The sequence below is a fragment of the Musa acuminata genome, chromosome BXJ3-4 (assembly GCF_036884655.1).
Source record: "Musa acuminata AAA Group cultivar baxijiao chromosome BXJ3-4, Cavendish_Baxijiao_AAA, whole genome shotgun sequence".
NCBI lineage: Eukaryota > Viridiplantae > Streptophyta > Magnoliopsida > Zingiberales > Musaceae > Musa > Musa acuminata.
Genome location: NC_088352.1, coordinates 5,745,903 through 5,760,688, shown reverse-complemented (window position 1 = coordinate 5,760,688; position 14,786 = coordinate 5,745,903). Strand labels below are relative to the sequence as shown.

Below are 14,786 nucleotides of genomic sequence, written 5' to 3'. Positions count from 1 at the left end.
AACATGTTTATATATATATATTTCATTGTATATCCTAATTTGTAGCTACAAACTGCAGTGACTAAACCTGAATCTGACATAATACCACCATGATACAAATCTTGGTAAATGTTGCTCATCGAGAGTAGATTATACCTGCAATTTACAGTCCCTCTTATCTCTCTAGTGTACCAACTTGATCAAAAACCCAACTATTTTCAGCTACCAAAAGAAGATGCTGCAAGACAATTTAGCCTATTACAAAAACAAAAACAAAAAAAATCAGTGATCCCCCTTTGTTTACGGCCTCATGCATCCACAGAAGAGATTCTTCTTCATCTTTCTACCACAGTCTCTCCTCCCATATATAATGTCCTTTAGAAGAATTCTTGATCTGTCTCCAACCCTAGTGTGCTTCCTCGCATGCTGTTCTTCAAGTTTCAGCAAGACATACTGGATTTTATGCAGTTCCAGCTCTAGCCTTTCTATCTTATCTGATTCCCTTCTTGCTTGTTCTGCAATTTGCCGTCTTCTTCTGCTGCCACCATCTCCAGAGTTTGTGTCCATACCATCTGAGGAATGGAGCTCTTCAGCCTTGTTGGTCAACTTGTTATTTGTATCAATTAGCTCAATGACAGCTCCTTCTGCATCATTTAACTGTGAATAAATTGTATTATATCCTTGACTTGCAGGAAGCCTCCCCATTTGAGAGCTTTCCATTTTCCTCTTCAAATCCTTCACATCCGTTTCGAGGTCCAATAACTTTCGCAAGTCAGTTTGAAGCCTTGGGAGGACCATTTTGGACAATTCTTGTTGGGATGCCAAAGCTCTATTGGGCATCTCTAACCTGTCAACACTCAACTCCTTCTCAACCACCAGCTCTGAAGAAGGATATTTGGAATTTTCTTCCTCTATAGACTCTATGCCATGTTCCATGGCAGCTGTTGATGCTTTCCATTTCTGGTTGCTGCAATCTCTTTCAGCAGCTTCCCATAATTGATCATCAATGTCGATCCTGCTTGGACCATCAGAACAAATAGTCCTATAGTGCAAATAACTTGACTCCTGCTCGAGTTTATTATCTTTCATCATTTGCCGATACTTCCCTCTGGAGATTTCATTAACATTTTGTCCCTCATCATCAACATCACACTGCCCTGCAAGTGCCTCATTATTTAACCCATCAACATCTTTACTTGAAGCCTCTAGGTTGGAATCAGCATCAAAGTTTTCCTGCACTCTGTAACTTCTGATATGTATTATCATCTTTTGAAGAGCTTCTACTTTAGTAATCAATTTCTCCAACTCTGGAACGCCTTTGACATCCAAGACTTTATGACCTTCACCAGATTGACAAGAACCATGATGCAGATAAGAAACCAAGGGCAACTCCTGGAGACAGAAAAGTCAGAGTGTCAGAAGTGAAAGTTGCAGATTCAATTAGCCAATAGTGTTAGCTTACCTCAGAAAGTAAAGCACAATTTTATCCTCAAAAGGCAAAAATAAAATTTCTGGTGATTTGAATCTTTTTTTTTTTTTGAATCATGCCCTGAAAGCACATTGATCCAAAATTTTAGGCATGTCTTTAATTTGATCCAGTGACACAGATTTTAAGACAGTTGAACTTTGCCTATATCTTAGTTACCTTTTGTCAACTTGTCACTTTGATAGTCTTCGAGTGAACTTAACTGATCTTCGAATATAGATTGAATTTTGAACTATGATCAAGATTGACAACATGTTCAGATTCAATAGTGCTAAGAAGTGTACCTCTTTCTCATAGTGGTTTGATTGTGTATGCTTTGACATTGTCATAATTAGTTTTTCTAGAGAGATAATACCATTCCACAAAGATGTTATGCATGCTGGATAAACATCCAGGACAGCCTTCAACCCATTATTTTCTCCCTCTAAATCATCATTCTTTTTCTTCAGAGTATCCACATAATCCTTTGTTAAAGGTGCCTCCATATCTAGTGTCTCCTTTTGCAATATTAAACTAACTTCCCCTGCTAATAGCAGCTCATGAACTTTTTCTTCATATAATGCAGCATAGGCTGTGGAGAGTTGAACATCACTTAACAATGCTGTGATTTCCCCTTCGCAGCGCTCATTTTCAGCTACTTCTTTCTGAAGGTCTGAGATCAAATCCTCCTCACTGTTCACAAGCAACTTGACTTCTTCACACATTTGATTGATTTCCTCTTGAAGCACCATATTTGCTTCATAAAGGTATCTGATCTCAATGTTCCTCTGTGCAAGTGCTTCTGATAAAGTCGAAATATTCTGCTCCAAATCTTCTTTGACCAGCTTACTCATTTCATTTTCAGCTATTTCTTTCTGAAGTTCTGAAATCAAATCTTCCTCACTGTTCACAAGCAACTTAACTTCTGCACACATTTGATTAATTTCCTCTTGCAGCACCTCATTTGCTTCATTAAGATATCTGATCTTATCATTCCTGTGGTCAAGCACTTCTGATAAAGTTGAAATCTTCTGCTCCAACTCTTCTTTGACCAGTTTATTCACTTCATCATCCAGCTGAAGTCCCTTGAGGATTCTACATAATTCTGAGTTCTTTTGTTGACTTGACTGGAACTTCTGATTTGTTTCTGATAGCTGTGTCTGTTTCTGTATCAGTAGAGTCTCTATACACTGACTTTGAAGATTTAGTTCATCTAGGACTTTTGTAGTTGTAATTAAATCGAACTCTGAAAGCAGTAAATGATTTCTAAAGTCTTCTTCTAGACAAGTAATGGACTCGCCAAGATGCATTTTCTCTTCCTCGAGAACCCTTATCTTCCAATTTAGTCTGTTATTCTCTGCATCAAGACCTTTATTAATAACATGAAGAGAATCCAGATTATAACTGAGAGACCTCAACTCCAACAATCTTTCTGCACTAAGGCTCTTAAAGAAGACAAAAATATGATCCAGTTCTATTGCCTCTGCAAGGACATCAATATGTTCCTCTTCCAACATGCGATGCTTTTGTTTTAAACTGTAAGATTCTTCCATGAGAATCATCTTTTCTTCAATCAAATTTAAAATTTCACATTTAGACATCTGGAGAGCATCTTGCAGATCTGTCAACTGCCCATGGACAGCCTTTATTTCAGTCTCCAGTACTACCTCCCTTTGGTTGTTTGCTTCCACATCCTTCACTAGTTTTTCATTCAAGCTTAAGATTTTGTGCTTCTGTTTTCCTAATGCTAATAATTCTTCGGTTTTGATGTCAAGCTCCCTTTCAAGAGAACATTTCTCCAATCTTAGACTGATGAGATCCTGTATTATATGCCTCAGAAGCGTGGCAAACACTGATATCTCTATTTGCAGTTGTTGATTATCACTCTCGGCTTCTGAGGTAAAATTCAACAGCTTTTTAATTTCAGTCAAGATAATATTAAATTCATCCTGGATTTCATCCAAGTTACCAAAGTCCTTGTAAAAAATAAGTGTGTTCCAGAGTAAATGAATTCCATTATTTAAATTCTCCTTTTGCTCCGACAATAACAGTATGTTGTTGATATGCATGAGCTTTTCCTGTTCAAGTTCTGAAATAATTGTCTCGGCACTATTACAATTCTGTATGTGCTTCTGACATTCTATGGAAAGATCCAAGTTCCTTCCATTTACATCAAACAAACTTCTTTGCAAGATAAAATTTCCCATCAGAGCACCAATCAGATTATTTTCTTTTGCTTCAAGCTCCTCCTCTTTAAGCTGGTTTTCCTGTCGCAGGAGAAAGATCTGGTTCTCTAATGTGGCTATCCTACTCTTGTATGATTGAATATGGGTTTCATGCTCTTCTTTTTCTAGCTTCAGATGATCTTGTAGATCCTTGACCTGATGGGTTAAAAAATCTCTTTCTCTTGTTAGTTTCAAGTTCTTATCCTTCAAGTCAGTGAACATACTCTCCAGGTTTATCAGATTCAGGGTGATTCTTTCTACCTAGCATGCAAACATGAAAATCAATGTAATCTGAGAATGGAAAAATATCTTGGTAAAAATGGAAAATTGCTATCATGTGACAAGAAATAATAGTTATTGCTTAAAAAGAGATAATATACGAGAGAGGGAGAGGGAGAAAGAGTGACCTGAAAAACAAGAGTGTCCTCAACAAAATGACCAGAGTTCTGAGCACGCAGGGACTGATAGGAGTCTTCGAAGTCTTTTAACTCTGACTTCAGAAAAACAGCTTCATTTCTTACCTCAGATAGGGAGTTCTCCGAGAAGGAATTCTTGTAGGAAAGCTTCTCTACAATCTGAGAAAGAATCTCTAACTTAGATAGAAGATTGTTCCTCTCGGCAAAAAGACCAGAGTTATGGTTGCTGAGTGATTGACAAGATTCGTCTAAGTCTTTCAACTTTGACCTCAAAGACCCAACTTCACTGCTTACAGCAGTTAGGGAGTCCTCCAAGAATGAGTTTTTGCCATAAAGCTTCTCTACATTCTGAGTAAGAACCTCCACCTGAGAAAGAAGAGTGTTCCTTTCAACAAGAAGACCAGAGTGCTGATTGCGAAGAGACTGACAAGATTCTTCAGAGTCTTTCAACTTTGACCTCAGACACCCAACTAGAGTGCTTATATTAGATAGAGAGTTTTCCAGGTTAGAATATTTGTCTGAAATCTTATTTACATTCTGAGTAAGAATCTCTAATTGAGATAGAAGATTCTCCCTTTCAGCAAGAAAAACAGACTTCAGATTACCAAGTGAATGTGTGGATTCTTCAGAGACTTTTAACTTTGACCTCAGACACTCAACTTCACTGCTTGCATTAATTAATGAGTTCTCCAAGAAGGAATTTTTCTCCGAAAGCTTCTCCATATCCTGGGTAAGGATCGCTGCCTGAGACAGAAGAGTGCCTCTTTCAGAAATAAGGCAGAAGTTCTGATCACACAGTGAACTACAGGAACTTTCAAGGTTTATTAACTTTGACCTCAAACATCCAACTTCATTGTTTGCATCAGATAGGGAGTTCTCCAGGACGGAACTTTTCTGTGAAAGCTTCTCCATGTTCTGAGTAAGAAACTGTACCTGACAGACAAGAGCTGTCTTTTCAGCAAGAAGTCCAGAGTTCTGACCACTTATAGACAGACAGAATTCTTCAGAATCCTTCAAGTTTGACCTTAAACACTCAACTTCATTGCTCATCTCAGATAGAGACTTCTCCAAGAAGGACTTCTTGTCTAAGAGTGTCTCCACATTCTGAATAAGAATCTCTACCTTAGAAAGCAAGGTGTTCCTTTCAGCAAAGATATCAGACTTTTGCTCAATGAGAGACTGACAGGATTCTTCAGATTCCTTCAACTTTGACCTCAAATTCCCAGCTTCATTGTTCATATCAGACAGGGACTTCTCCAAGAAGGAATTCTTGTCTGAGAGCTTTTCCCCATTCAGAGTTAGAATTTCTACCTGAGAAAGAAGAGAATTTCTCTCAGCTAGAAGACCAGAGTTCTGATCACTGAGAGACTGACAGGATTCTTCAAAGTCCTTCAATTTTGACCTCAGATACCCAACTTCGCTGCTTACATCAGATAGTGAGTTCTCCAAAATCAAACTTTTCTCTGAATGCTTCTCCACATTCTGAGTAAGGCTCTCTACCTGAGAGAGAAGACTGTTCCTTTCAGCAAGAAGAGCAAAATGCTGATCGCTGAGCGACTGATAGGATTCTTCAAAATTTTTCAACTTTGGCCTCAAACACCCAAGTTCAGTGCTTAAGCAAAAAAGAGAGTTCTCCAAGAGGGTTTTTTCTCTGGAAAGGGTATCCACATCCTTTGAAAGAATTTCTACCTTAGAGATGAGCACATTCTTCTCAGCAATATTGGTCGAAATTTTTCTGTTGAGAGATTCGTGCAATTCCTTCAGTGCTAAAATCTTTTCTCTTACAACTCCTAACTCTATGTGCACATCAGATAGTGAACTTTCCAATGCTGTATTCTTTTTTAAAATATCGTCCCTATCTCTCAGCTTCTCCACAAAATCAGCTTCATACTTCTTGCAGATAGCTTTCAAGTCAGAATTATCATTTTGCAAATCTTTTATGGCTGTTTCAAGGGACTCAGCATGTATCCTGGCAGCTACCTTTTCCTCCATAAGTTCTTGGTGTTTCACTTCCAAGTCATTCCTAATTTCTTTAATATGGCACAGCTCTTGAATAAAGATTTCCTTTTCGCCAACAAGGAACCCAACTTCATCTTCAAGGATCCTTTTTTTCTCAGCCAACAAATTGATCTTGTCTTGGAGCATTTTGTTCATCAAGCTAGAGTGAAGATTTTGTTCATTTAAGCTGTCATTTTCATCATTAAGCTTGCATATCTTTTCCTGGAGATCTATACTATACAGCTCCATATCCCTTAACTCATTGATACCTCTTTGAATTTCTTGACTCAAACGATTTACCTCTTCCTGAGATTGAGTGTGCAGCTTTTTCTCCAAGAGGACAACCATCTCAGCCAGCATACATTTCTGGTGTTTGTCTTCAATTGTATTGTGGAATTTTTCTAATGCCTGCTGATTCTGAATAAGTTTGTACTCCTGCATATCTGCTTTCTTTCTTAGCATCTCTAGTACCATTGATAGAGATTGGTTAAGTTCTTCACAACTCTGCAGGTTCTTCACTTTGCTCAGCATTTCATCATTGAGTTTATTCAATTCATTTTGTGTGGCAGAGAGACAAGATTCAAGAACCGAGGTTCTTTCAGGAGATACTTGGTATTGAATGTTATCTGCATCCTTCTCAGAGCTCATTTTAGAGAGAGTACGATTCAAGCCTTGATGCTCATTTTCTGTATTATTAGAACGATCAGATTCTGCCATTATCAGAATCTTCAGATTATGGTTCCCGGCTGATAACTGGGAAATGTCTTGTTGGTGACCTTTTGCTACATAGCTTGAATCTTGTTTCTCCATAAGTTTAGTGTTTTCTACAGGCCAAAATTTTGAGTTATTGTCAACACTTTCTCCCTCTTCCTCCTGAAAATTTAGTCCTTTTCTTGCTCTCCCATCAGATGTCGTGCGTGCTGCCCCATCCCCAATTGCAAACATCTCATTCAATTGCTTCAAACCCTTGTTTCTTGAAGATAAACTACTTTGTTCAGAATATAACCCATTTCTTCTAAGTACATGTGAATCTAATGACAAGCACAATGCATCCTTCTGTAACTCATTAGGATCAAATAACGCACAAAGGGCCGGTGGCACTTCAGGTGTGTGAGGTTCTGCCTCATTTCCAGAAGAACCATAAGGTGATCCATCTGACATCACCAACGGGAATTGGCTAGGGAATGCCTCTGCCATTGTTCGATGAGCCTGATGAAGTGCTCCTGTTGCATGATCATATCTCTCTGCTAATGCACGGTATGCTCGGTAAAGCTCCTCCACCAATTTCATGAGCTCTGGACGCTTCTTGTAGTACATCTCTGCTCTCCTTGCAAAGGAATCAGCATCTTCTTCTAACATCTTGATTATTGTGTTGACCTTCATGTCTGTATCTGATTACAGAGTGCCCCTTTAGGAAAAGTGATTCCAAACTATTTTACAGTAAGATCACATTTTACAGATAATGTAACTTTAACCTACAAATGAAATAATGATCAAGTTATAGACAAAAACCAATGCAATATGTTATTGATGACACTTGTCTTTAGCTGATCACTCTGATGTATTTCTATCCATCATGTTGCTCCTATCCACAACGATGAAGCTCGTATATATACAATTGCTGCTTAGAAATCAAATTCCAGATTACAGGCTTTGGATTTAGAAGTTACAAAATAATTAGTAAAGTGACTAAGTATATTGATTAATAATATACTGAATGCATTAAGTTCATTAAGTTGTCAAGTAGGATGGCTTCGCTTCATATAAGGTAAGGATCTGGTCAAATTTGGTCAACCTGCTGACTTGTCCAAAGAAGATGACCTAAACCTTTTCATTGTGCAGGTGTATGCACATCAAGGGGAAAGTTCCACATCAGACAACACAATGCTCTCTCCAATCTAGGAGACACAAAAGGTTCCAACATGCTGCTACTTCCTTTATCGTTTACCTATGAAAGTGAAGGAATCACCAGTAATTTGTTCAGTGGGATCCTCCTGCAAACCTCAAGTCAATTTTAGATGTGGCAAAAAGCTTGAGGTGTACAGAGCACAAGGAGCTAGATCTTTTTACTTATGGAGAAAGTCCCATTCAAATCCAGTGAAATATGATGTTTGAATCAAATGAGTGAGATGAAAATTGTGAAAATATGAGGAAAGTTAAAAGAGGATACTAACCAATCAGCAAGAGAATTCAAACTAATTGCTAAACAAATAATCTTTCTTATCAATAAAGTGAAGTATCAAGTGTGAAGCTCAATTTTTCAAAATGATGATGAAGACTAAAAATAATAAGAACCTGCAAGATTCTCCTGAAGCCATTTTGAATTCTTTGGGCTGATATGGCTGTCCCACCACCATGAATAAAGTCGTCTTGATTCAGCATGCAACCTGTCCGCCATGAACTCAAGCATACAAAGTAATATGCTCCTTTTAATCTTGAAAAGCGTAATTGCTATATCTCTGGTGATGATCTATGCCAGAACAAATGAGGAACAAAACCACTGAAACCTACTCTGTTTGACACAAAATCTTTCAGCTAGAAAATTAATTTGCAATATTGCAATTTACCTAGGCAATGCACAAGTGCAAGTGTCAGAAAATAGTGGGCTTCCGGAAACTTGGAAGTAAATTTTGAATTCATGACGAGCAAAAACGTCACCTTCTAAATAAATCTGAGCTATAAGCAAACCAGGAAGTTTCTGATGCCTTCACTCTGTTAGGAATCACGGCATCAGTAACAGTAAAAATCAGCACGAAAATAATATTTCTTGAGAGAAGGATTCACTGACATTGCTAACAGCAAAAAGGGGGTTTCCACCATCTCCACTCAAAGAATCTCTAGTTCATAGAAACGAATTATGCAACCAAAATTGTCAACCGTGCTCAAATTTGCACCATCTAGAAAACGAGAAATGGTTGTTTTGCATTAGCTCGATCAGAAGAGGAGACAATGTCGACTAAGACGTGGTAGAGAGATGGAGCCTGCTAAGAAAAAAAACGGTTTACTGCAGAACAAAAACCAATGCCAGGAACAAAAGAAAAAGGCACTGTCTTAAACTGTCTTTTCTCACAAAATCATTAAAAAGGACAAATTGTCTCTTGCAGAAGCCATAACGGGGATAAATCACATGAAGTCTGGCATGCAAAATCAAACAAGTAGGAATAGCATAGAAGGCCTTAAGAAAGAACACGAGAATATGGTTTTCTTGTAAATGGCTTTCGTCACAAAATGCTACTTGTTAGAAGATGATATACCACAGCTCCAAGAAAAGGAGTAAAGGTTTCTCTGTTCTACATGGATTTTTAATGAGTTTGATCTTGTGCAAGAGAAAAGGCAGCTGATTGACTTTCTTGATATCAGAGTGTTAAAGAAAACCAAGAAAAAGATTCTGCATAAGGTTAAGACCTCGCAGTGTCGGGATCGAACGGCTTCCGAGCTTGTACAACAGATCGTCGTGAGCATTAATATCCCATAGCAGGAACCCAAAACTCCAAAACCATGAAACCGAGCTCACCACGCAGATCACGAGAAATACATCATAATGCGAGAGGGAAAAAGAAAAATCCAATCTTGCGGGAGAAGAAGCCATACCAAAGAGCAAATCCGAAGCGGGCACAAACAAGCAGCTGCAATGATGGAAGCCAGCTATTCTTCTCAGCCACTCTCAGCGGTCAGCCCACCCTCCTTCCCACCGATCCCATCTTTTTGGTACTGCCAAGACAAAAGGCGAAGTCTGCCGTGCGCACAAGAAAAGCAGGACGCCAGAGCACGAAGGACGAGACGGAACGGGGAGAGCCGTCGTTTAAATCTCGGTACAACGCCATTGCGATTTGGGAGTAACAGCCGATGAGTTATATGGAAAGAAAACGGCGTCGTGTAAGCCTTGGAGGAAGGGGAGCGGATCCAATTAGTCTGCTATGATTTGGCCGAGGATGTGTGCTTCCGTTCTTCCCGTTGTAGTTTGCGCGCTGCCGCTGTTCGCATGTCTGAGGGAAGCCAGCGTGCAGGATTTCCTCCGGGTGCCACTGACGGAAGCGATTCTAATAGGACGTGGGAGGTGGGCCGTCGTGAAGAGACGGAACCCTGGATTGTGGCTGCGATGGGACAGGGAGTCAGTGACTTCCCGGGTCCCTCTGTTGCTAAGGGCCGATAAGTATCGAAGTTTGGAAGTGAGAGAGTTCCTTAATACATCGTCCGACCATCGATTAGCCATAAGATTGTGCAAAGAATTATTTGGACAATGGTTACGGAGCAATGATCTTATCGAGTCAGTATGTTAATTCCACGCAACAGATCTTATAGAATCGAGATGAATTAATCATTATCGGTACTACGTCATCAATCTTATGGAATCAGGTTCTGTTTGACATGCTGACCGAATGGGTGTCACGTATGAGTGATTATCTATATGTTATGCCTCGTATCAGATGCTTAGATCATATCCGATGTGGAATTAGTTGGATATTCACCTTAATACTTGCCTATATATATATATATATATATATTGAGTATCATACTAATATAAGCTTACAAGAAATGTATACTGTTGAGCTCCTTATAATTAATTATCTTTAGAATTTCAGTTCTCATATTTTTAAAAGTTACATTGAGATTTTTTTACTTATAAAAATAAAATATTCAATTTCATTTCTCCTCATATCATCCATTATACTAACGAAAATATTATAGAATTTATTACTAAGCATGAGCTGATTCTATCTCATTTTAATTTAGAAGAAATTAGATTAAATATTTTATTTTTATAAGTTTATAGATCATAATATAATTTTTTAAAATATAAGGATCGAAATACTAAATATAATTAAGTATAAAATATATAATTTATAATTAATTTGATTTAGTTTAATAATATTCGAGTGACCATAAATTGATAAATTAGCAAGTCAAAGTCAATTCAACAAACCTTCGAGGGCTAATACCAAAATTTAGAGAAGGGAGAAATTAGGGAGCAACATTATTTAGATGACGTAACTTTTAGTTGGCACAGCAAGATTAATTAGATAGGAGTAAGTATAGCACTTACTCTAAGAAAAGTCAAGTCTGATAAATTAATAGGTCGTTCTACTGATCACACTTAATATTTTAGATGCTTCAAATATTTTTTGCAAATCATATTCAGAACATTTAACTTAAACAGATTCATCAATCACTATTACTGACAACATAGTGAGCGAAAGACTTAGGTCAGCTTAACCTAATTAGATAACATTCGTATACTTTTCTAATATATTTGTGGGCGTGTATCCTTCAGTTTAATTTCATAGTTTATGGAAGTAATATGTTACATTTCAAGTTTCTAGAAATAATAAACCAAATTCACAGGCAATCAGAATATTACTGCTATTAAAGGGGTTCTTTTTCATTACATGTGTTGGTATGTTATATTCTACTTAGTTTTTTTGGTAAGTCATATTCTACTTAGTTAAAGGTATATATATATATATATATATATATAAAGCCGGTTTGCTGTAGCTTCTCCCTCAGTCGCACGCATGTAGTAAAGCAGACGCTAAATCATTCACAAAATGACATTTTGAAAGAGTTTGTAGCAGGTTGAGTTAGGTTGATCACTCCGTAATGTAGTCATCAAACATGACTCTTCCTCCTGCGGATCCAAGCAATTATATGAAGGTTGGTTGAAGAGTAGGAAGAGTTGGTCACCTACACCAATCATACTCCAATCTCCCTTCTTCACTAGATAAAACCCTGAACTCTTCAATCTTCCAGGCAAAGCGTTCACTCCACCTTCTCTCTTCAATCATCCGGGCAAGTTAAGGTCGTCATAGAATGGCTGATACCAGAAGCATTCAAGCAATCCTAGTTGCGGCAATGGCAGCCGTGCTATTGGCAGGTGCAAGCGCCCAGTCCAGCTCGTGCTCGTCGGCCATCATGAGCTTGTCGCCGTGTTTGGACTACATCACAGGCAACGCTTCCACCCCCTCCAGTTCATGCTGTTCGCAGCTCTCCTCCGTGGTGCAATCAGAGCCGCAATGCATTTGCACCCTCATCAGTTCTGGAGCTTCATCGGCTTCCTCGCTCGGAATCACCGTGAACCAGACTCAGGCGCTCGCTCTTCCCAGTGCCTGCAAGGTTCAAATCCCCCTCAGCCAGTGCAATGGTAAGCATCATGCTCCATTACTCCTCGTCTTGCAATTTTCAATGAAGTTACCTAATGTCGTTTATGGCATGGCATGAACCGAGAGCAGTAAGTGGACCGAGTGCATCCCCAGCAAGACCATCCACATCACCTTCAGGTATGAGAGTGATCTTTGCCATGCATCTCCCTTTCAAGTTTCAGTACAAGGGTGCCAGTTTCAAAGTGCTTTATGTGCAGGTGTTGGATCAAAAAGTAACCCTGCAACAAGCACAGACTCATCAGATGGAGCCTCTGCAGGAGTACCTCTTGCGCTTCTGCTCTCTCTGGTCGCGATCGGGGCATATCCTTTCACATCTCTCGTCAGCGTCTAAGGCTGCAGCTTTTTGGTATATGTATTTGCTTATCGGATGGTTTATGAGTGGGCTTGTATTCTTTTTCTTCTGGCGTTCAATAATGTTTGTCTCCGCTGAGGCTATTCGGAGATGTAGCCGTGAATCAAATTGCTTACGTGACACCTATGACAGAACATGCATCTTTATAATATTTGTTTCTATCCAGTTATATTATTGTTTTACAAAGCATATGGTATGCTTATCATAAGGAATATATTGTATTTGAATATTAGCACAAAAATAAGGAGTCTGACGAGGATAGTAATTAAAATAAGACTCGACTGACGTCAGATGACGCCTCACGTCTCGATCGACGTGACAGTACTTGGTCAAACGAACTAGAACGTCGGCCGAGGTGCATTAACACCTACGCAGGCTCGATTCTTCACGCGACGCCAGCACCAACGTCAGACGTTATCAGCATGTTCCCTGCAAGCGGGCACATCGGGAAACAGTAAGCTTCCCTATAAATACCCTCGCACTCTGAAAGGAGAGGAAAAAAGAGGATACACAAAAAGATTTCTTCATCTAAAACCCCCTTCACATCATCTGACTTGATCGTCGGAAGGGTCGAGCCGAGCATCCCGACCCGGCCTTTGTGCAAGTGCGAAGTCGAAGGTCCCCACCGGGCGCACAGGCAAGGAGTTTTCGCCCGGAGGAAACGACGACCCCATCCCGATCGGACCACCGCGAGCGACCCCGAGGCCACGGCTCAAGGTTGTTTACCACAACAGAGTCGTTAAGACCAATTACATCTAAAAAAAAAGATTCAATGGTCCTAACAAAATTTGTCAACCAATTGAGACATTTATTTTTTTTTCTAAAAATATATGACTATTTGTAATTAGAAAAAGAGTCAGAGCAAAATATTCCTAACTAAATTTAGAAGTTTGCAAGGAGATTTTTTTTCCTTTCCTGTTCAAAATACGAATAAGATTCTCCTCATAAGCCTCCATTTACTAATACAATATCTAATAATACAATTTGCTCCTACATCTTGTGATGGTTGATGGTGAGATCCATCAATTTAAACCATCCGTATATCGAGACGCATCACTCTGAGATAGTTGCCATTGCAACCATGATACATAATTTCATAGTTATGGTGATTATTAATATCATCTTCCAACCAACAAGCATTTATGTGTTTGAACAAGATGCGTAAGGTTAATATACAATACATTATTGCTTCTTCATATATGGAATTAATGCAAACTATCTCCACATGTTGAAAAACTTGGTTTAACAAGATATATATATTAAATTAGTACATAGGTGGTACGTACATTTGGATTTAAGTATAATAAAATCTACATGAAATGGAGTTTATCTAACAAGTTCAAATTAGGCTATTTATATTTTTAGTTATTTTTTTTTAAAGTTAAGCAGAAAAATAAGTATTCAGGTTGGGTTCGAAGACATGTTTTGAGTTTGTGTGAGAAATTATGGACATCTCCTTCCTAACTAAGTGCCTAGGGAAGGGTGTATAATAATATATCTACATAATGTATCTCTTTCTCCGTTATAGTTTAATATTAGGTCTTTTATAACAATTTAAGTTTTGAATTATTTGTCATCCTATAAAAAAATTATCATCGTGTCAAAATAGACCGTTTGTTTAAAATTTGTATCTTGACTTCTTTTGAAGCTTAATTAATATTAACATTTTTTGTCTTTAATTTCGACTTTAACAATGTACTTATTCAATTTCACATATCAAATCTAATCAAAATATTAGAATTTTACACATTACTTTTTTTTCTCAATAATTTAAGCTTTTGGGTCTTATGTTCTCATTATGACGATGAATAATGTCCCTTCATAAAGAATTATATGATCAAATTAATTTAAACATTTTTGACCCAAATTGTTAAGTAAAAAGACCATTTTACTTTTGCAACTTAAAATTTTTTTTCACCCATGCTAGGCCACTTAGCCCATCGACCCTTGTTATGATGGGCTACTACTCTTGCATAGAAATGCAAGTGGCCAGGGGAGGGAAGAAGGTTGCCAACATTGCCAACTCGCATATAAAGGCTAAGGTAATGAGAGGAAACGTAAGTAGTCATAGAAGAGGAAGGGACAGTTAGTATTACTAGCTTGTGAGTAAAGACATACACAAATCAAGGGGTAATCGACATTGTCTACCAACTGACATGTGGAGGTACAAGCGAACACCGAGTAGGATGTGAT

General features: G+C 38.3%; 2 protein-coding genes across 2 annotated transcripts; one reads left to right on the top strand and one right to left on the bottom strand.

Annotated features, from left to right (window-relative positions):
- Positions 1-23: 23 nt before the first annotated feature.
- Positions 24-9,907, bottom strand: LOC135635990 (protein NETWORKED 1A-like). The gene is made up of 7 exons (XM_065147482.1): positions 9,675-9,907; positions 8,872-9,064; positions 8,742-8,795; positions 8,379-8,650; positions 4,077-7,474; positions 1,750-3,930; positions 24-1,371 (listed from the first exon to the last, which is right to left on the bottom strand). The coding sequence occupies exons 4-7, from the start codon at positions 8,491-8,493 to the stop codon at positions 280-282; spliced, it is 6,786 nt and encodes a 2,261-aa protein (XP_065003554.1). The 5' UTR covers positions 8,494-8,650; positions 8,742-8,795; positions 8,872-9,064; positions 9,675-9,907; the 3' UTR covers positions 24-279.
- Positions 9,908-11,815: 1,908 nt separating this feature from the next.
- Positions 11,816-12,867, top strand: LOC135634664 (non-specific lipid transfer protein GPI-anchored 5-like). The gene is made up of 3 exons (XM_065145131.1): positions 11,816-12,222; positions 12,311-12,358; positions 12,439-12,867. Exons 1-3 carry the CDS (start codon positions 11,892-11,894, stop codon positions 12,570-12,572), a joined length of 513 nt encoding a protein of 170 aa, XP_065001203.1. The 5' UTR covers positions 11,816-11,891; the 3' UTR covers positions 12,573-12,867.
- The last annotated feature ends 1,919 nt before the right edge of the window (positions 12,868-14,786 follow it).